Source organism: Anoplopoma fimbria, chromosome 16 (assembly GCF_027596085.1).
Source record: "Anoplopoma fimbria isolate UVic2021 breed Golden Eagle Sablefish chromosome 16, Afim_UVic_2022, whole genome shotgun sequence".
In the NCBI taxonomy this organism is placed as follows: Eukaryota; Metazoa; Chordata; class Actinopteri; order Perciformes; family Anoplopomatidae; genus Anoplopoma; species Anoplopoma fimbria.
Window position 1 is genome coordinate 14,790,426 of NC_072464.1, and position 21,699 is coordinate 14,812,124.

General features: G+C 39.6%; 2 protein-coding genes across 3 annotated transcripts; one reads left to right on the forward strand and one right to left on the reverse strand.

Annotated features, from left to right (window-relative positions):
- Positions 1–528: 528 nt before the first annotated feature.
- On the forward strand, positions 529–9,671 carry nme9 (NME/NM23 family member 9). Its single transcript, XM_054615677.1, has 17 exons — positions 529–561; positions 887–944; positions 1,456–1,559; positions 1,660–1,731; positions 2,277–2,393; positions 2,845–2,929; positions 3,092–3,174; positions 3,276–3,368; positions 3,920–4,074; positions 4,403–4,599; positions 5,136–5,280; positions 5,364–5,471; positions 6,331–6,482; positions 6,592–6,736; positions 7,965–8,221; positions 8,398–8,481; positions 9,601–9,671. The coding sequence occupies exons 1-17, from the start codon at positions 529–531 to the stop codon at positions 9,669–9,671; spliced, it is 1,959 nt and encodes a 652-aa protein (XP_054471652.1).
- A 676-nt stretch (positions 9,672–10,347) lies between these two features.
- On the reverse strand, positions 10,348–21,442 carry smarcal1 (SWI/SNF related, matrix associated, actin dependent regulator of chromatin, subfamily a-like 1). 2 transcript variants are annotated; one of them, XM_054615254.1, is made up of 18 exons: positions 21,423–21,442; positions 20,052–20,451; positions 19,607–19,958; positions 19,037–19,087; positions 18,637–18,897; positions 18,462–18,512; positions 18,174–18,357; positions 17,772–17,922; positions 16,160–16,321; positions 15,939–16,004; positions 14,840–14,980; positions 13,772–13,990; positions 13,023–13,093; positions 12,685–12,787; positions 12,174–12,356; positions 11,173–11,273; positions 10,873–10,969; positions 10,348–10,725 (listed from the first exon to the last, which is right to left on the reverse strand). In XM_054615254.1, the coding sequence occupies exons 1-18, from the start codon at positions 21,425–21,427 to the stop codon at positions 10,555–10,557; spliced, it is 2,769 nt and encodes a 922-aa protein (XP_054471229.1). In that variant the 5' UTR covers positions 21,428–21,442; the 3' UTR covers positions 10,348–10,554. The 2 variants fall into 2 exon arrangements, with proteins under 2 accessions (XP_054471229.1, XP_054471228.1); XM_054615253.1 differs by lacking the exon at positions 21,423–21,442 and adding an exon at positions 21,293–21,401.
- Between the last annotated feature and the right edge of the window lie 257 nt (positions 21,443–21,699).

Sequence of the window (21,699 nt, forward strand, 5' to 3'; positions counted from 1 at the left end):
GAAGCCCCTTAAAACAAACCCATCAATGCAATTATAAAGAACTACACCGAACAGGGATAAAGGTGACACAGAGATAAGACGTTGCTTCCGGTTGTAAAGAATGTAGAACAGTAGAAGAAGAGTCACAGTTAATTTTGACTGCCATGGTGCCTTTATCCTCACCAAACTGCTTATCAATGAGAAACTAGAAGCTGTTTTGGTGTTAATTAATTTATTAATTAATTAATTAATTAAATGTGTTGTTTTGTGTATAAAACAACAATTAATTAATTAATTAATTAAAATTAATTAATTAATTCATTAATTAATTAAATTTGTTGTTTTGTGTAGAAAACAACAAACTTCACATGTTATTGATCATAGCGCACTTCAGTCTGATCCCGGGGATGCCTCCGGGAAGGCGGAAGGCACCGTTGCCTAGCAACCCATGTGTGAAACAAACGCGAGCAGAAACTCGCCGTATTTGGCATTTCATGTTCATTCAACGCTCTGCAGACATCTTTTGAATATTTCCATTGAAGTGATCAAATGGCAGGCAAGAAGAAAGAGGCGAGTCTGCAGGTTGGACACAACAGCATATGGAGTCTGTCATGTTGACAAGAGTCCTCTGTGTTTTAACCCTTTCATGCATAGAGGTCACTACAGTGGACAGTTCAAATGTTGTTTTCTTCTATATGCATGGGTTTTTATTGCATAGTTGCACATCAGACACTACAATAGTGCTCATTGTAGTGGCTGATGTGCAACTATGCAATAAAAACCCATGCATATAGAAGAAAACAACATTTGAATAGCTGTCCACTGTAGTGACCTCTATGCATGAAAGGGTTAATGTTACTAACTTTATGAAGCCCTGATATTCATTGAACTTTATTTTTTTGTGCAGGCCTCTGTCACAAACCAGGAGCAGTGGGAGGAGATGCTTGCAACCAAAGGTTTAACAGGTAAGAACTTCAGAAGTAAAATAATTAGTGTTAAATGTGAATACATTACATTACATTACAGTCATTTAGCAGACGCTTTTATCCAAAGCGACTTACAGGAAGTGTATTCAACATAGGTATTCAAGAGAACTACTAGTCACCAGAAGTCATAAGTGCATCTCCTTTCTTAAACAAGCATCTAAAAGCATAAACCAGAGCAAAAGTATAGTGCAGAAGCAAATTACTACGAATACAATAAGTGCAACAAACTAATACGAATACAATAAGTGCAACAAACTAATACGAATACAATAAGTGCTAAGAGGAAGGCTCAGGGTAGTACTTCTTGAATACTAACCATCATCACACTAAGCATCTGTTCAAAAGTGTTGAACAGTTGCAATATGTAATAAAAAGGAGATTGAGCTCTGTCATTGTGAGTGTATTTATTGTATGTTGCTGCCCCACTGTGTTCATTGGGATAACTGCAGATTGAATGCTTGCACCAGTCCTCACCCTGTCTCTATTCTAGTGGTAGATGTCTACCAACAGTGGTGTGGTCCCTGTCGAGCTGTGGTTAGTCTCTTACGGAAAATAAAGAACGAGCTGGGTGATGACCTGTTGCATTTTGCCACAGTAAGCCCCAAGTGAATTTAAAGACGTGAACAATTCGAAATCAAACAAAAATGATGAAGGAGCAGCCCTAAACTTGTATTTATGTGTGTGTGGTGTATAGGCCGAGGCAGACAGCATTGATGCTTTGGAGAGGTATCGAGGGAAATGTGAGCCCACCTTCCTCTTCTGTGGCGTAAGTGTGTTTGTTTATATACTGTGTTAGTGTTTGCAATTTTGTACATTGCAAACACTAACACATATATGTTTGCTTCAACATATATGAGCCACCAGCTCTATTTGTTGTGCCTTTTTGACCTTTACATACAATGCCTATCTTACATTAGGGTTTACAATTTGTACTCTTTCTGTGTTATATTTATATTTTTAATATCTAGTTATTTTATATATTTTCTGTCTATATTTCTTTTCCCCTTTTATCCTAACTCTATGATGTAATGATGTAGGCCAGGAGATAGTGCTGTGAATAGATTGCTCATCTCTCTGGTGGTGATGCAATATGCTGCCCGCTATTTCATTTGTATTATTAATTTACTTTTATTAGTATTATGCTTATTCCTGAGCTCGAACTCCAATGTTGCACTCATTTTTATTTTTTGTATCTTGCTTACAAGGGCCTTCTGTTGTCAAAGCGTTCTCTGTATGTCACAGCATGTTAAATTAATTCTAATTAAAGACCGGTTAAAAAAACATTAAAATGTCTTTATGTTGAATGAACAGGGTGGGGAACTGGTGGCTGTGCTGCGAGGGGCCAACGCTCCTCTCCTTCAGAGGATGATTGTGGAGGAACTGGCCAACGAGAAGTTGGTCCTGGAGCAAGGTGGTGAACGCAAAACGGTGAGCAGTAAGATACACACACGTTCAGTTTCTAGAGCTGAAATAATAGGCCTTTTTCACAGCAGACATTTGACTTGTAATAGCAGGAAAACCACAGGTGTTACCAATAACAACATCACGTGTGCTTTTCCTACTTTAGCATATCAAAATAGTTTATTTGAAAAAAAGCCTATTAATCAATTAGTCATTAGAAAGGCAATATTTAGCAACAATTTAGACAATCAGTTAATTGTTTAAGTATTTTTTTGCAGTTTATTTTGAACTTATTTTGAACTTGCAGCCCAGACCCACGGTAACGAGCACCTTTAAGTAGTTTTTTTCAAGCCGAAATTCTGTCCATTCTCTGGCTCCGGTTCACAGTTGTGAGCATTTACTGCTTCTCTTTGTTGTAAATGTATGTTAATCTGACAAAGCAAGCAATTTGTCGAAATGGGTTTGTTGTGTCCATCAGGTTAAAGATGATGGTCTTGTTGATGATGATAAGAGAGACGAGGAGGAGACATCACAGCAGTCAGAAAATGAAGAAAGCATAATAGGTACTGTGGAAACTATCTAATCGTATTAGTGGTCAGTGTATTTCTGGTGGTGATGTTAACGTGATTATCGTTGTTGTTGTTGTTTACCAGCATCATCATGGTTGTGTTCAGCATTTTATCTGCATTAACGATCACGACTCAAGCTGTTCTTTTCTCCTGTAGTTCCTACCAGTAAATCCTACACAGTTGCCATCATCAAACCAGATGCTGTTGCTCACGGCAAGGCAAATGAGATCATTATGAAGGTACACAGAGACTAACACTGCTCACAATCAGAGAAGACAAGATTGTCTCAAGCCTTCCTGCTGACATTAGTTCATTATCCTGGCATTACTCCCCTGGCCAGATTCAAGATGCTGGGTTTGAGATCCTGGCCCATGAGGAACGCACGCTGACTGAGGTTGAGGCTCAAGATTTTTACCGTCACAAAGCAGAAGAGGTACTGTGAGAGAAGAATATAATAGTAGAAAAAAGGCACATCTCACACAGACATAACACAATTTGACAGATACAGACACTTGTGTTTGTACCTCACTGCATGCAGAGGTTGGCGTAGCAGTCAAACTGCTAATTGGTTCATTGTATTTAAATTCAGTCAACATCCTAATGAGCGAGCAGTCTCAACCAGTGCAAAAATCATTGCAATTAGTTTGCAATACATCACACTTCCATCTGCATTTCTGCACAGGGCTCAAAATAGATCTGCTGTGTAAGCAGCTTTTATTTTTGCTTATTGCGCTGTTTGTGATGAGACTGAATGATTAGTGATTCAGAAATACAAAACGTGAGAGAAAAGGTGGATAAGTAAAGCTGTGATGTTCATGATATAATATAGTACAGTATTGTATCTGCCTTTAAAAATATATTCATACAAATGTTCTTCTCTCTTTCTCACCTTGTAAATGTAAGACCTGATTCAAGACTTTTTTATGTGTTCATTAACGTATGTGTATGCCCTTGTCTGTGTGTGTGTATGTGATGGTGGTTTAGGCTGGCTTTGGAGACTTGGTGCAGTTTATGTCCAGTGGTCCATCCCATATTCTGGTACTCTCTCAGGTTGAGGGCTCAGCTAATGTTGTGCCAGCATGGCGGGAGTTAATTGGCCCAGCTGACATAGAGGAAGCTAGGAGAGATCAACCAGAAAGGTTAGTTACAGGAAATTACACAAATGCTACATTCACTAAAAAAAGTTGAGAAAACATCCACAATTGCATTAAAACTGTAGGATACAATATGATAAACAGATCATTCCTGTGTCTTTGTAAAAAGGGCATTTCTTTATAGCATAGACATTTATTCATGCACTGTTGATTGCCACAGTGTGAACCTCAGGCTTAAGTCTGGGAAAGCAAATGAACAGCACATTCTCGCCTGCTCTGTCAGACACACCCAAACATTATGCTTCTCTCTGGTTGAGCACCAGCCGAGCAACCATCTGCTCTCCTCTCCTGTCTCCCCCATGGCTTCCTGCAGCTTGCGGGCACAATACGGTACACAGACACTGTTCAACGCAGTGCACGGTAGTGAGGACATGGACCAGGCCAGCAGGGAGCTTGCCTTCTTCTTCCCCAACTTTAGGCGGGCCTCACTGACGGAGCAGGATGGGGAGGAAGAGCGTGTGGAGCGGACACTGGCTCTTATCCGGCCTGACGTTGCCAGAGATAACAGAGGTGTGGCCCGTGCCAAATACACAAACACACAAGTACACACGTGTGCGAGCACAGATACACACACACATACACACACACACACACACACACACACACACACACACACACACACACACACACACACACACACACACACACACACACACACACAGGTGGTTCATACTGACATGGTGGGACTGCTTTTTGATTCCCACAGCAAAGATGTTACATGACAAAGGTGCACTTCCAGATTTTTTATTTGATTGATCAATGCGGAAAAATGTATCACCCTTTCAAACTAGAATATGGCTGTCTATATTAAAACAATCAATTATGCCAGTTAATTGTTACACCAAGCTAAAACTAATTCTATATAATACAATTAAATCAATTAACATCACTAAAACCAAAACTTCTTCATTTTGTTTCAACAAAAACTGAACAGTATACCTCTCATGAAGATTTATGGCAGTATTGTTGTATTTGATTGCATTAACCAGCTGTACCTAATAAGCTGGCTAATGAGTGTATATTTTATATTTAATATTGTTCTGCAGAGGAGATCTTGGCTCAAATCCACAAGTCAGGCTTCACCGTGGCTTTACAAAGAGAGGTAATGTTGACAGAGGAGCAGGTCAGACAGTTTTACTTCCAACATGTCGAGGAGGACTACTTTCCTGCGTTGCTCCGAAGCATGACCAGGTAAACTTACACATGTGCAAATGTGTAAATCTGCAGAGTAGTGTGTTACTGAAGATTGGCCTTTAACATGTGTGTATTTACAGTGGACCAGTGCTAGCTTTGGCTCTGGCCAGAACAGGGTCTGTTGCTCACTGGAAAAACATCATTGGTCCTTCTGATGTTAATAAAGCCAGAGAGGAGAGTCCTGAATGGTGAGAGATACGTGGCTCTATTTATTTACACAATTAAACGAGTCACTGTATAATAACTACCAATGTTGAGTTTTCACTGTTGATCCTACTGACATTTTGTTAGAAAGAACTCTGTATTTCTCTTCTGGCCTCTCTTTTTAACCTTGTCAGGTTTTGCAGGTTATTAAATAAAAATGTGTGATTAAAACAAGAAAAGGCTTATCCTTCAACATGTTCTCTTTCCTGACAATAGTGCTGTCACAAGATACATTTTAGACTCAAATTTCTAGTGTAGTCTCTCTTCGCCTGACATGCCCCCTGTTCTGGGATTACTTGAAAGACTATTTTAAAAATGAGCAAAATCACTAGTTGAACTACAAGCACACAAGGCAGGGTTATTTGGCAAGTGGAACAAATATACTTAAATACATTGTTTTATCTGGAGCTGATGTTTGAAGTAGCTAAGGACCAAGCTATCTTGCTTCCTTCTAAACTCTGTAGAGAGTTGCACATGGGCAGTACTGATCCGGCATTTGTGGGAAAAGGCAATTGTTTATAAACTGAGTTTATGAGATAAAATCCCGAGTGAGCAGTTCTGCTGGAAAAAGGAGTTTATTTGGGTGGCGTAAGAGGATGTGGGTGAAACTCCAGGTTCATTGACCTAAATAAAGATTCAACATGACAATTAATATTGGTCTTTGTTCTTACTTGATAACCCCAAGTAAATTAAACAGTTTGTATAAGCTAAGTAGAAATTGACTTTGTGGCCACTTATAAAAATAATTCCTGAAAACCATCAAATATTACCTATTAGATATATATTGTAACTACCAGTCTGGTCATACCTGTATTGCTGACTTCTGTGTCCCTCATCACTCAGTCTAAGGGCCCAGTTTGCTGTGGAGAACGAGCCTATCAACCAGCTGCATGGCAGTGAAAGTCATGAAGAGGCAGAACGAGAGATCAACTTCTTCTTCCCTAAACAGCACACACTGGCGGTGATCAAACCGGACGCCATGGATCAGCATAAAGGTCCTTTCTGGTCATTTAGAACAATATATGAAAAAAGTACTTGTGTTTGTTAAGATGTGTAAAAATAATCACATAATCCTCATAATGTATTTTATATTCACTGTAACAGAGAATATTTTGGAGGAGATCAGAGGCAGTGGTTTCTCTGTAACGCAGCTGAAGGAGATGGTGCTGTCAAAGGAGATGGCTGAGGAGTTTTACAAAGAGCACAGAGAGAAGCCTTTCTTCAGCCAACTGGTGGAATTCATGTGTCGGTAAGTCTTTACCTGAACACAGCCAAAGGAGAAGGCCAAAGTGAGCACAGCAGTCCTGCCCTTATTCCTGTTGCTGCAGGAAGTTTCAACAGCACTTCTAACAGTTATTTTAGCTGCTTAAAAATCAAGGCAGCCCCAGGCAAGTGGCTTGGGAGTCCATCTCAATTTCACCCTTTGTTCCACCGCCTATCTAGATTTTAGAGGGATCTTCCGCTCCGATTAGTCCCTTTACTTGGCTGTTACACAACTGCCTGGACACACCGAGCAGAGAGATATGTGCAGCTGGGCACACAGAAACTACCTTTACTGTCGCTATCCTTCAAGATCAGCTCAGTTTAAGCCTTAATTGTAGTTTTATATTTCTTTTTGTTTGGTTTTCCAGCTAAGGAACCACTTTATATCCTACAATTTATTTAAGGAGTAACTTTACACCAGGCAGTGTTTTGCTGCCCACTCTGGTTGGACGTTTTTAAGCCTGTTTCACCTGTTGGGTTTGGTCGGAAGTGTGATCTTCTGCACTTGTAACAACACCCAGCAGTGACGTCATGGCGTACTGGAGTACACCTAGTGTTGGAGTGTAACTGGAAACATTTACTCAAGTGCTAGAATGTACAAATTCAAAGTACTTGTATTTTACTCCAGTATTTCCATGCTAGGCTACTTTATACTTCTATTCCACTACATCTCATAGGTAAATATTGTACGTTTTCAGCATTACATTTGTCTTACAGCTTTAGTCACTGTTCAGATAAACGTTTTTCATCCCCTTCCTGTGTAGTGAAAACCATGTTACTCCAGATTTGTTGATTATGAATGTTTGTGATAAACTGAAGGATGAAGTGTTCCTTGTGTTGAGCTAAATTAACTCTTTAAAACCCCTCTTGGATCAGCTGGAAAATCCTTTGTGAATGCAAAGTTCTTCTTAATAGTTATAGCTATTCTTATATAGCACTTTTTTATTATTATTTGCATATCAATATTCATCTAAATCTTTAGGTTAAAAATGTAGGATGTCTTAACTACATTTCGGTGTAAAGCAGGTCAGCTGCTACATTTAACCGAGACATCTGAAACAACAAGACATCTTTTTACCAGACATACGTGTCAGCAATCACTGGTCATACTAGCCAAGCATGAAACTTAAGCCCCATCTTCTGAATGCATAGTCAGGCTTTAACAGAATATACTTCTGTCTGTTATATGAACGTTGTGTCATCGATTGTTTCAGGGGGCCTTGTATGATGCTCGTCCTTACCAAGGAAAATGCAGTGGAGGAGTGGAGGGCCACAATGGGCCCTTCAGACCCTGATCAAGCTAAGACAATATCCCCAAACTCCCTGAGAGCCCGCTTTGCGTCCGACATCCTCCATAACTCAGTGCACGGCTCCTCCGATGAGCAGCATGCAGAGGAAAAGATCCGTTTTATCTTCGGTGACATCTGCGCCGAGCTCACCGGTGATGGAGAGACTGACACAACCGGTTTAGGTAATCATATGATGTGACATTTCCATCTGGCACACCATCTGGTTCCAAATAAATAACAATTTTGTTCTGATGTTTATTCCTGCTAGAAACGATATTTCATCCAGCTATATTCCTTATGGTTGAAAAGAAAAAAAACTTTAAACGTGAGACTTGAAATACAGATCCGTTTCTTGCAGAAAAAGAGCAAGACAATTCTGCAGATGAAAACACAAGAATGTCAAGATCTTCCACTGAAGAAATGTCTGATAACCATCGCGAAGGTTCGAGTGAGTGAGAAGTATTTCAGTGACATAGTTAGCTAACCCACCTCAAGGGCTTAAACCTTTAAAATTAGCATCTTTAAATTAGATAAGTCAGAGACAAAGAAAGGTGTCCAAAGGCTCATAGACAACACACAACCAGTTGATATGCCTTTAGACTATGCCCTTAGAATACCACAATCCATTGCACACCAGTACATTTGAGCACAGGCAATCTTCATTAGTTTGTGAGGTATTGGTCATCACTCACAGGTCAATGTATCACATTTATAAGACCAATGAAAAATGCCTCTGGAAGGTATAAATAATGGTAACCAGCCATAAACTCCCCTGTAGGATATGTTGTTAATAACCAGACATAACAGAATAATAGATGTTATGGATGGAACTATATGGATATATTTATCATTATATATATATATTAACATTTATAGTTAACCCGGTTGCACCATTTGCCATTTTCATCCTTGAGTTTGGTAAAATGTCGCAGGTTACCACCGACATGTCAGCTGTGTCAACCTTTAAATGTTACACTTTTGATGGGGAATGCCCTAAAACAAAATTACATTTCGTTTTTCTGATGCTAGAATTGTATTTGGATCCATCTCTGTGTGGGCTGCATATTTAAAAGGATCAATTTCTTGAATTAAAACAAAAAACAATTACTTCATTATTTCCTGGGAGGTGAGAATAACTAGCAAGAAGATTCTTCTCGTCTGACAATTCAGATAGCTTCCATGAGAAATGAGAGGCGTCTCATCTGATTCAGAGAAAAATGAGGCCATTGATCTTCATAATGTCTCTTAACATCAGCTGGAATGGAGATGAAACTTCTTTTATAGTCTCTTTGTCTAGAGAGTGAAGTTAATCTTGACCGGCTGCATTGTGAAGGATAATTTCAATTCAAATGTGCAATCAATTCTCATGACTCCATTTAGTTGAAGTACAAATAAGTTTAGCTGACAAAATGTTTCTACAAGTCCTGTGGCTGATGAAAAACAAATGCATTACTATCTAATACTGTTTTATTGGTTGGCGGATCTTTCCTTATATGGGTGATTTATTAATATGTGGGTGTCTTTCAGAAGATTTGAGCTAATTCCCCTCTTTACTTTACAGGTGACCCGTCTAATCTCAATCCCTGCAGCCCACAGACAGAAGGAAGTGACAATCCAGAGCACTCAAACTGAATCATCACATTTAATAGTTTTCTTTTGTATAGTGGGCTTATTCTCTAACATTATGGGAACAATGTCTGCACTCCATGAATCATGAAATAAACAAGACACGTCTGACGTTTACACACTTTCTAGACATGTGGGTGGTGGATCGATAGCTAGTTAAAGGGAGTACTTGAAGAATTGAGTTGTTTTAATACTGCTGACCGCTCCTCACAGTTTATAGAGGTTCTTGGCTTGAAACAGCAGCTGTAAGCGTCACAACTAAGACAAGGATCACACAGTCACCACAGAGCAACTGATGGCTAAAGAGAAGCCTTTAGCTGAATCCAGACTGTTCAGTCTATCTTTGATTGCCTTCAATAAATAGTTATCAATTTTAACTACTACATGTTGTGACTAGTTTTTTTTAATTATTTATATATCATTTGTTAGCTTAATGATGACAGGATTGCTTAACATTAAGGAAAACTTACTCTGGATAAATTTACTGTGTGAATGTCGAGAAAATAAAGTTATTAAAAGCTGCACCACAAGGTTCTTGGCATTATTAACAGCTTGCTGGTATAACTGGGACTCTGGTTTAATAATTCAACTAAAAGGTAAAACCAGAGTAATTGTATTCGAATAACTTGATTACATCCAGTAACCATTCAGTTTACAATTTCAGAGGGATTCAAAAACAACCTTCAGTCAGACATTTATTTATTTTCTATTAGTAGCAAAAAAAATATATAGGTTCATTAGATTATTATTTTACAACTACTCAAATTCACAATTTTTACAAAAAAATAAATTCACATCAGTCATGATGATGGGCTTAAAACTGGGACTCGTTCCAATGACAAAAACAGTGTCATGTTATTATAAATTCTCATCAGGGACAGTTTCAGAGTCATCTGCTGAAATGATCTCCGATGCTCTTTTTGCCGTGTTGACCAGAACTGTTGTCAGGCGGCGTGTCCTCCCAGTCGTTTGCAGCCTCCAGTAAGATGGCTTCGTCCATGCTGTCGTCCGCAGTGAACGACGTCTGGAACATCTCCATGATGCTCCTCTGTTTCGAGTCCTGAGAAAATCCAAATAGTCAGGTTCCTCACTGAATCTACAGACACCATTTTTACATCCAGCTAGGTAAGCTCTGTGTGAATGCTAATTAAAAACTGAACAGGCTAATACACTTTATATGTAGTTGTATACAGATGCAGAAACTTACCTTAGAGTGGAAGCTGGCATTCACAGCTTTGTCTGAGAGGTTTGACTCAGAAAGGCCCACTTTCTCCAGGATATTCATTTTTTCCTGGAGCATTGGCCTGGATCAATAAGGAGATACATTATTATAATAGAGCAGATGCAATTCAATTCACTGCTTGTCACAATATCAGACAACACACATTAACTTGAACCTCTACTGTTTCAGTAATGGAAGACTTATGATTTTGGGAGGAAAATTACTTTAAAACACAGTTTGATTATCATTGTAATTGGGGACAAACTGCCCACTGATGACACTTACCACAGGTGGTCATCAGCTGTTCCCTTGGCAACCAGGTAGTGAATGTTCACATTGCTGGTTTGTCCAATACGGTGCACCCTATCCTCTGCCTGAACGAGAACCTGCAGAAAAAAGGCTTTCTTAGTATCACAGAATGTTTCCTGCGTTTGTTAATTCATTTGTCAAGTGCTCTGTTAAAAGAAGTGTCAATTAAAATTCACTATGATCCTTGTCACTGCCATCTCCGGGGCAAAAAGTGGGAGTGGGGAATTCCCAGAATGCCTGGATGAAAACTAGTAGTCAACAAAGTAAAATGAGGTCACAATTTACGTATAAGAATCAAACCCCCAGGAAAAGCACTGGGCCTTGAAGCCAATTTGACACTGGGCCAAACCATGTGATTACAACTTTCTGGGTCCGTCTCATGATGCCATTGGGCGCAGAAAAACATCTGCCCCATAGACTTACATTGCATCATTAGGTCTTACAAGTTGAAAAATTCACTAATAACTAAATCCAGAGCTATTATTGAGCTGTCGTTAATGCGAGTAAGCCTGAGATCGAGCGGTTGGGAGGTGTGGTTATAGTAATCACTGCTGTGCTTGCAGTAGATCAAGGTAATATTATGCGAAGGACGTCAAACTTTTTTGGCTTCTTGCAGCACTAAGCAACTTTTATAGGAATAAACAGGCTCTTTTAATACATGCATGATATGGACAAGGACATCAGGTGCATCTCTTTAGGTCTACCCCAACTTTTGAGAAAATATCTGGCTCTTCAGCTACATGTTTTACTTTCTACACCAGCCACTTAGTAATCTTCTCCATCTATCATTTGGTGTTGGCAGATATGTTGGAATACAGTAAATATGTGTGTCTAAAACCAAAGTTGAGCTAAAAGAGGCTAAAAGATTGGTTGGGTTGAAGTCAAAATAGAGTCCAAAATGAAAAAAATACTACAAAATAAAATGTTTTCCTAATAAAACTAACAATATTTTGTAATAATAACTTTCCATTTCTTACCCCGGGGTTCCAGAAAAGCTCAGCGAAGACCACCAGGTCAGCAGCGTGCAGGGTGATACCCATGTTGGCTGCAGTGATGGACAGCACAGCCACACAGGTTTGGGTCGAGAACTGGAACTTCTCACACAGCTTCTGCCGCTCAGCTGAAGGCGTGGACCCGTCAATACGGATGTAAACGACATTCTGTCAGGAGAAATTAAAGGCCAGGATGGGTTTAGGTAGTTGACCAATGCAAAACATCAAACCTAATTTAACAACCCTTCCTTGACCCTTCCTGCAAATTTCCCCGCTGTGGGACTAATAAAGGATTATCTTATCTTATCTTGATAAGACTTATAAGTCATAGTAGAAGTAGTACTAAGCTCATATGTGCTGCCCACACTTGTCCCCTGCAGCTATTGATGAGTGTTGAGTAAAAGAGTCAGGTTGAAGTAGTGAAAACGCACTCTTTCAAGTCAAAATTATATTTATTTGAGTAGAAAGCTTTTGTGCAGAACTGTATCTTACTCACCTTTTTTCCCAGTTCGGCGGTGATATGATCCAGGACCAACTTATGATGAGCGAACACTAGAAACTTCTCCCTCCCACACTCCACCATGTCTGTGATGTACTCCCTGGCAGAGGCAGAAAACAACATAGCTCTCAACTGTTTCAAAGAAAGCAGTGAAATATTCAGCTCTCATTTCTATTTTTTTTTTATTAAAACTCTTCAGATTATCTCAAATCCAGTGCAATCACAATGGCCTGACAAAAGGTTTGGATTCATTTCACAGTTTAATCTCAGTGCTCATCACATCTAAGCTGATTTGACTTACTGATCTCAGACCATTAGAGGGTCTTTGTACTTACATAATGGCTTGAAGCTTGGCTTCAGCTGTGTGGTTATAAAAGACGAGGAGGGCTTCCTTCTCTTCCTTTTTCTGGGAATGAGATAAGGAACAGCACAAGATAAGAACAAAGAGGAGACTCTGATTGATGATTTGATAAGACTGCCATTACTCAGAGGAGCAGTGTTATAATGAACAATCCCGCTAAGCCACTCACTCTCACCAGAATGTAAAATAAGACTTGCTGGAGTATTCTAGGTCAGTTTAAAAGCACGGAAAAAAGATTTCCTAGTGTGTAGAGGACAGAAACCAACTTAACTTCCTTGTGCTAAACAAGGGTTTGAAATGTTATTTTAACTACGGTGCCTTTTTAAACACAGAAATCTATTTGAAGTAGAAAATACTGTTGTATTGTGTCTTTTAGATACATTTAATCAAAAGGTTTTGGTAATGAATTATTCAATGTTCAGAATAAACTTCTTTCGGCCTAATTTGAGATTTTAAAATCATCTGGTACTAATGGATTATGAAGAAACTTTCATGACATCTCGATTTCTGCGCTTTTCTGAAAAAACTGATGTAGCTGGCTGCATATTTAGTTATTTTTGAGTGACCATTTTTGGAAGGATTGATTCATTTTGAATTGATCCCTAAAATAGGAAGGTTGATAATTCCCACCAAAGTAGATTTATTTAGGTTTGTGAATACTTTTATATTTAAAAAACATTTTTCCAGTTTTTCTTGGGACTGTGGGAAACATTTGTAACTTACATTGCGGTGTCCATTGGCCAACTGCTTGGCAGAAGCTGACAGAGCAGCTTTTATGCGGGTGTTGACACCATCTATGGTCACCGTGACAACCTTGCGTTGTTTAGCAGGAAGCTGGGAGAGAACGTCGCATTTGAGGCGGCGCAACATCAGACACTCCTCAAGCAACAGCCTCAACTCCCCGAGGTTAGATGAGCCAGAGTAGTCCCACCCCCAAGTCGACTAGGGAGAAGGGGAAAGAGAAGGATATAGAAACGAAATAATAATAAATTAAGAAAAGAATAGAAGATGGTGGGAAGAAAGAATGGAGACGAAGATATGGAGGTAAATTTCACGGAAAAACCTCAAAAGAAAAGGTAGTCAGATCCTAGGAGTGTCCAATGCCAAGGTTAGTTTCAGAGCAAGTAAAGATAGAGACTAACTGAAAGACTGAAAATCTCAGACTTCAGTCACAGGAATTAAACTGTGATGCTCCAGCTAGATCTGGTTATGTGACTTCCATGGTGGAAAGAAAAGTACTTCACAGAGCACAAGAGAAAATCTACACAATCTTCAAAATGAGTCATCACGGCCAAATTAGGGCTGTAAATGGCCTTTATATCATGAAGCCTGTTCCCTACTTGAACCCACTAAAATGAATTAGGAGATTAAGTGGCAAGAGTAGAGCAACAAAAGGAGAAAGTGGGAGACAAAGAAAAAAAAAAATCACCTAAAAAGCTGTTTTAATGTATAAACTGTTCACCAACGTACACTGGTTTTAAAATGCGCTAATTTCACATTTATAGTCCTACTGTTCTCAGCTGACCTGTCAAATTTCCCACCCCCCATGCACATGCTGGACATCCCATTACAGCGACGAACGTCTGTTAAATTCTTAGAATGGGTTTAACGCAGAAGTCACGCGGTTTCATGTATGTGAGGCAGATAAAGGGAGTAGGTGAGGAGGATAAATAAATATGCACTAATCCCACACCAAAAGCCTTCTACGTTCTCTGGGGTGTATTAAGATTACAGCCAACTGCAGCTGAACAGTATTAAGCATCACACATGAGCAAACAAGGCTTAAGCTACCTGTGTGGCACTGCAGTAGCGCATCCCAAACTCATGGAAGCGAGGGAAGAGTGCAGGTCTGACAGCCAGAATCTGGGTGTAGAGCTCAGAGGGTCTGGACATGGCAGGGGTCCCAGACAGAAGCATCACTCTCTTTGCTGCCTGAGGACGAAAAAACAACTCTGATCAGAGTACTGCTGAGGGAGTCTAGCTGACAAGGCAAGAAAGCAGACCGAGCCATGAGCCAAATGCTGCAAAGTCATGGCTTTAGCTGCTTTGTGGATCTATGTTAAGGGTAAATAAACATATACATAACATGTGCAAAACAGTGATTTATCCCTAATACAGTGACACAGGGGAAACTGTGCTTTAGTGCAGTGATCCTATTGGAACCTGTGGGGAATGTATATTTGATTAAAAAATATCTGGTAGTTGAAATGGTTATGTTTGAATTCAAGTTTAAATACTCGGCCAAAGATAGATCAGCAATACTGACCGTATAAATGACGTTTATACACGTTACTTATTGTCATATAGCTGAAAAAAAACAACCCTTTGCTAAACTGATGAGATAAAAAGACGGCAATTTTGTGAAAAAGAATCCATTTTGTGTGTTTTGAATGTTTGTGCTACAGCGATCCTTTTGTTTACTTTGGGATCGAGTGTGGATTTTTTCTTAAAATGTTGGTTTAATTGCACACATACTGTAACTGCAAGGTAAAGCCTCCGTTGGTTTAGGTTAAAAAATTATATTTGTCTGATGGAAGAAATCCCAAATTTGGTTTCCGATGAACCTCTAATCAATTGTTCACCTGGCCCAAGGTGTGACTGTAAATCTGGGTCTCATTCCAAGAGTTTTAATAAATTGTCCAGACAATTTAACTTGCAAAACCTAGAACCTCAGATATTATGTGGTTCCTAATGTAAAAGGAACCTTTTCCAGGTTTGACCCAGCAAAGTTAAACCTCGATACCAAAATATTGTTTGATCTGCTGCTTTGGATATTTGTGAGATATTCTGAGTGAATGGAAAATGTCACTAACAAGTAATAATATAACCCTTGGCGAATGTTACATAATTAGTAATCAAAATGAAACATGAAATTAAGAAGAATAAGCACCTTTAGCAAAGGCATGGCTGCTTTACAACGAGCAGTCTTCATGTTCTTCAGAAAGTGACACTCATCCTGCAAAGAACATCAAAGACATATATCATTTACTTATAACATGAAGTACATTCTTTTAAGGACAAAATACAAAAAATTAAAACATAAACTAACGAGTATATTTGAACTGGAAACAGCCATTTCAAAATACTGCACAGTTCAATCACATAACTTACCATGATGAGAACATTGAACGGACTTGCTAGCTGCAGCTTGTCCATCCTGCCCAGCAGGTCGTAGCTGATGATGTTGACCAAACCAGACCGCAGATTGTCTTTGGCCTTCACCACAACGTTGATGCTGTCAGGACTCAGGGAGGGGAGCCAGCGTCTGAAAGCCTACAGACAAAGATAATTACTCAATAAATCAGAGAAGCAGAGGGAAAAAAACTCCTCAGAATAACAGTGCTGGGTTTCAGGCTCTATTTTCCCTACCAACGGGAATAAGTCAGACTCTGAAATTAGTAATGAGCACCATAGAAACATTCAATTCGAATTGTGTTACTGACAGCTGGATGGATTGTTACTAATTGCTAATAATTCATTTTAACTGCTACAACAGTGTCCCCATTTAGAAACAACCAATCATGTAGTAAAGAAAAATGTCCCCTGTGGCAAATGTTTCAGACAGTTCTCTTACTTGCTCCCCGTTCGCCTGTCAACCTGGCTTAAACTCACTAAGTTATAGCTCCCATGTTTTGCAGTAGATGTGGCAAAATGAACAAGAAGAAGAGTGCAGATAAGAGCCAAGTCAAACAGAGTAACTGCCCAGTAATGGGTCGACATCCTGTGACTTAACCCTCCTTGGCGATGCCAACTCTTGATTGGGGGACTGTGTTTAATCTAAGATTTCTATTTAGAGAGCAGACTGTCTTGTCTTGTCAATAGACAGAAGGCCAAGTAAAGCTCATTTGAAAATGTGCCGCTAGAGCAGCCTGGTAATGCTGCTGCGAGTTAAGCAGAAAATAGATGCTGCAGAAAATGAGACATATTATAAAAAGGACACCTGCTATGAAAATAGAAAGTACTGACATTGTAGAAGGAATGTGGGGACAAAGAGAGGCTAACATTTTAATGATGCGGGTAGTAGTTATTCTGTCTGTATATATAATATATATTTTTTTTACTTATTTAATATTCTTTACTGTTTTTATTGCTTATTTGCTTATTTATAATACTTGCTTTGATCTTGTTTTTTTACTATGTCTCTTGTTTGCACTATACTCTATGCTTCTGTAAATCCTGTAAATGTCCCTGCTGCGGGACTAATAAAAGGAGTATCTTATCTTAATGGCCTTGTTGTCCAAGACCAGTCTAACTTTCTATTTTACAAAAATCAAATTAAAGGCAAAAATCCCAGAAAAGGCCATATCAAATAATGTGTAAAAAAATGTGAAGTGCTACTTATATCAGCAATATCAAATGAAGCGCATCTTTAGGAACAACAGGATTAAACAAAGTAACAAAGTAAATATATTGTATTAGAGAGAGAAATTAAATTCAATACTGCCTTCTCCTCCACTGAAAATAAAAGTGTTTAACAGAATACAAGCAGTCCTTGGTATTAAGATTCCTAAAATGCAGATGAGCTTTAAGCAGAAACCAGCATTATAATGTATCAGGCAGTGCTTTTGTCAAAGATGAGAAGAATATACTTAAGAGGCTGTCTGCTGCATTAACAGAACGATACTGGCACCATTAAATGGAAACAAAGCGATAAAACTCTAACACTTACTGAATAATGAGACATTTTTCTTTTAAAAATCACGCTCTTCAGAAGGTTTTTTACCTCGGCCCAGGTGAATCGTACAGAGGAGGGAGCCACCACTAGCAAGGGCCACTCACTCCTGTAGTAGGCTGCAATACAGATGGCCTGCACCGTCTTTCCCAGGCCCATGTCATCAGCCAGGAGGAGGCGGCCTTGTTTGGACACTGCAAAACTACAGGGACACAAAAATGCTAAAATTTAAAGCTACAGCAGGACAGAGAGTGGAAGTCATACTGTACCAACCCTTTAAATCTGCAAACTTGAAGTTACAGAGGAATGGCACAGAAATATTGGTTTATTAAGATAACCATCTCTGTATTTGCACAAGACTGAGCAAATTATAGATGAAAAGCTGTCTCCTGGTATTGAGTTATTGGCCACAGCATGCAGAAAGAGCACTAATGGCTTTCCAAAGACACCTACTTGACTCCGTCTCTCTGGAAGGGCATGAGGCTGCAGGTGAGCGAGGGGTCGATGCTGGAGAGGTCTGCCTCAGGGACGTCTAAAGACCTGGCTTCAGTCCCGTCAAACCTGGCAGAGAAAGCCTGGATTACAGCCCTGGGCAAAGGCTCCACCTCCACTGCTGCTATCCCACTGAGGAGATCCACTGGGTGTGGAAAACAGCACGGTCAGACAAGATGGCAAATGATAACATACACAAACAGAACCACAGAGATAAACCAGCTAAATAAAGCAAATGTTGTTACTCACAAAGTCTCTTGTAATCCGCCAGTGAAAAGCTCCACTTTCTTGTTTTCATGTCTGCCACACAACAATAAAAATCACACAACGTCCTCTATCAAAAGTCGGAAAATGCAAATACAACAAGATAAAAGATTGTCTAGAAGAACGAAAAATGAAATAAATTGCATAATTTCACTTTTACCATAGCTCTTTGTTGGCATCTGCTTGCATGCTGCAATCACATCAACATTGTAACCGATGTCGACCTCAAACTTTGTCGGGGACACCATGACGCACTGGCCCTGCAGAGTGGCTCCAGGTTTCTGCCAGCCGTTACACAGCTTCAGCAGGGCCCCAAGCGCCGCACCATCGCGAGCTCGGCTGGTGGCTTCTGCAACATCCAGTGCCTCCATTCCCTCCAGAGGCCTCAAAGACACAGAGGCAATAGCAGCCGCTTCCTCCACTGCAACACAGGGTAAAGACAGAGGAGATTCAGTCGCAGCCCAAAGAAGACCAATATTCTGTCATTCCTTTATTTTAAGCTACTTGTTTGGGAAAAAAATACAGTGCATGTTCTCTTAATATTTCCCAGATGTTCATACTTAGCTGTTGATAGTCCTCCAGACTGAAGTTCCACATCTTTGTGGCAGGTTCTAAGGCAGAACAGAAGAAAAAGGACAGTGCAGCAGTGAGATGAACATACAAACCAGATATATGGTATATAATCACTACAGTTTGGAATTTGATATTCATATTTTAAATTAGACCAATTAGGTCTGATACGCAGACCTAATTGCAGCATGATTTTGCTTAAAGTACATTGTCTATTGAAGGTATATTTACTTTGGTATGAGGCATATACATGATAAAACCCAATCAGCTCGAAAAAATAAATGTCAATTTTTGTAGTCCTGTCTGTCTTGAATATTGTTTTGAATGTATGATTTTGCCAAAGTATCTTTACAATCCAATACTACTAGTTAAAATGTACTGATACCGAAACTTATGGTTAATTGATCTTTAAACAAAATAAAATGTTGCTAATCTATTTATGATTCAATATGTATCCAGTGTTTTCCACTGGCACAAAATGTATTTGTGGCCGTATTCCCCACGCATGAGGAAGGGTGTGGGGTCGCAAAAACATCATATTTGCACTAGCAGATACTTACCATAGTTCTTTGAGGGGATGGATTTGAAAACAGCAATCAACACTGCGTGGTAGCCCACTTCTACTCTGAAGCGGCCCTCTGTGTGAGGTAAACATTTTCCTCTTACGGAGATGGCAGGCTTTTTAGCAGGTATAGCATTTGAGGTTGACGAACTGGAGGGAAGTTGGGCCACAGGACTTGGGGCAGGTTTACTAGTTTGCCTGTAGAATGAACCAACTGCACCACCAGAGCTATTGGAGGTGACGTTAGGTTTGGGAAGAGCTGGCTTCACACCAAAGCTTCCTCCACTGGAAATAACAGGACTGCTCACATGTGGACTTCTTGCCTGAGGAAGTGCGTCAATGACTTGTATCTACAAGGACACACAGCACAAGGAATAAGACATCACTGTAAGTCATTCTTCCTCAAAATAATAAATAATGGAATAATTCAGCACAAATCTCACCTGTCTTTTAGGAGCAGAGTTAAACAGAGTACTCTGGTTGATTTGGTTGCTGGCGCTGGACAGCTGCTGATGCTTTGGGCCTTGATTATAGTTATTAAAGCTTGTCAAGTCTTTTTTTAAGGGTGGAACAAACAGTTTGGGTGCAGAAGCTGAGCTGAGTGTTTCTGGGTGTCTGTGATGAGCCAGGGCAGCAAAGCTTTGTTTAGATGGCTGTTCCTGCACAGAAGTACTGCTGCTGAAGCCTCCTGACGTCTGTGCATTGCTGCTGATGGCATGACCAAGTCTCTGAGCTCTCCTCTCCAAAGCCCTCCTCCTGTTTTCCTCTATCTGTCGTTGCTGCTCTGCAGTCAGCTGATTTGACATGATGATCAACTTTGCTGCAACTAATGCTAACTCACTACTGGAGGCAATCACACATGTAGATGATTAGCATACTTACAAAACACCAAGCGACCCCCTGTAAAGCATCTGGACTATCAGATGAATGATTGCACTGAAGCCTCCCTTGCTAAAGCTAGCTGCTAACGTTGCTAGCATGGGCTGCTGCAGTGACAGTAGCACTTAAGCTACAAACGTAAAGTTGCAGAAATGTCGACAGCGGTTCAAAAACATCCGTGAGGCTTCATTTGTTTGGAGAGCAGATGGCTAATAGTGTGAATTAAAGGTGGCAAAGTGTGCAGAAAGTAAACGAACGAAGCGGAGCGAAGTGTTTAAAGCTAACATGAGTATGCTAACGCTAGCTGGTTCAGGCTCTGCCGCGCAGGAAGTGACGTAGAAAAACAAGCAGACACGTGGAGAGGGCGGTTGCTTAGTGACGTAGAGAGATGGCAAAAGACTCAACAAAAGGTTGAAATGTCATAATTTGAAACACATTTTTGTCATGTCATTGACATGTATGTTATCTGGGGAGGTGTCTTTGATATGCTAGTTTGAAGGAAAAAATATATTTTAAATAAATATCAATAAATATATACAGTACCAGTCAAAAGTTTGGACACACCTTCTCATTCAACTACTTTGAAGAATCTAAAATATTAAACATATTCTGGTTTGTTTAGCATTTGTTTGTTTACCACATAATTCCATATGTGTTCCTTCATAGTTTGGATGTCTTCAATATTAATCTACAATGTAGGAAAAAATAAAAATAAAGAAAAACCATTGAATGAGAAGGTGTGTCCAAACTTTTGACTGGTACTGTAAATACAAAAAATATCCACCCTAAAATAAAGCATCTTTACTTGTAATGCATAATTTGTTCCCTGTTGTAGTTTCACTTCAGTGGATCCAGTGGATGTGAAAACTTAAGTTTTAACTGCTTTAAGCATATTAAAAACCAGCAGGACCTTTGGCAATCTATTAAATGCTTACCCCATAGCCAGCAGCAGTCTTACATAGAGTTTGACTTAAAAAGCCACAGGTGTGTTAATTCCAATTGTTCATTGAAGACACAGCTGCACTGACTATCATCTCTCCCCTTTTGCAAATGTCTCCAACGAGAGCATCACTCATCAGTGATGAACATGAATCAGGCACATTTGGCCTTCTCAGTTATTTTACTAATGAGGTAGCCTACTTGAAGCCTACTTTACATGATTATTTTATATTTCTACTCAACTGCCTTTGGCCTTTCAGCGTAAATGTCGTA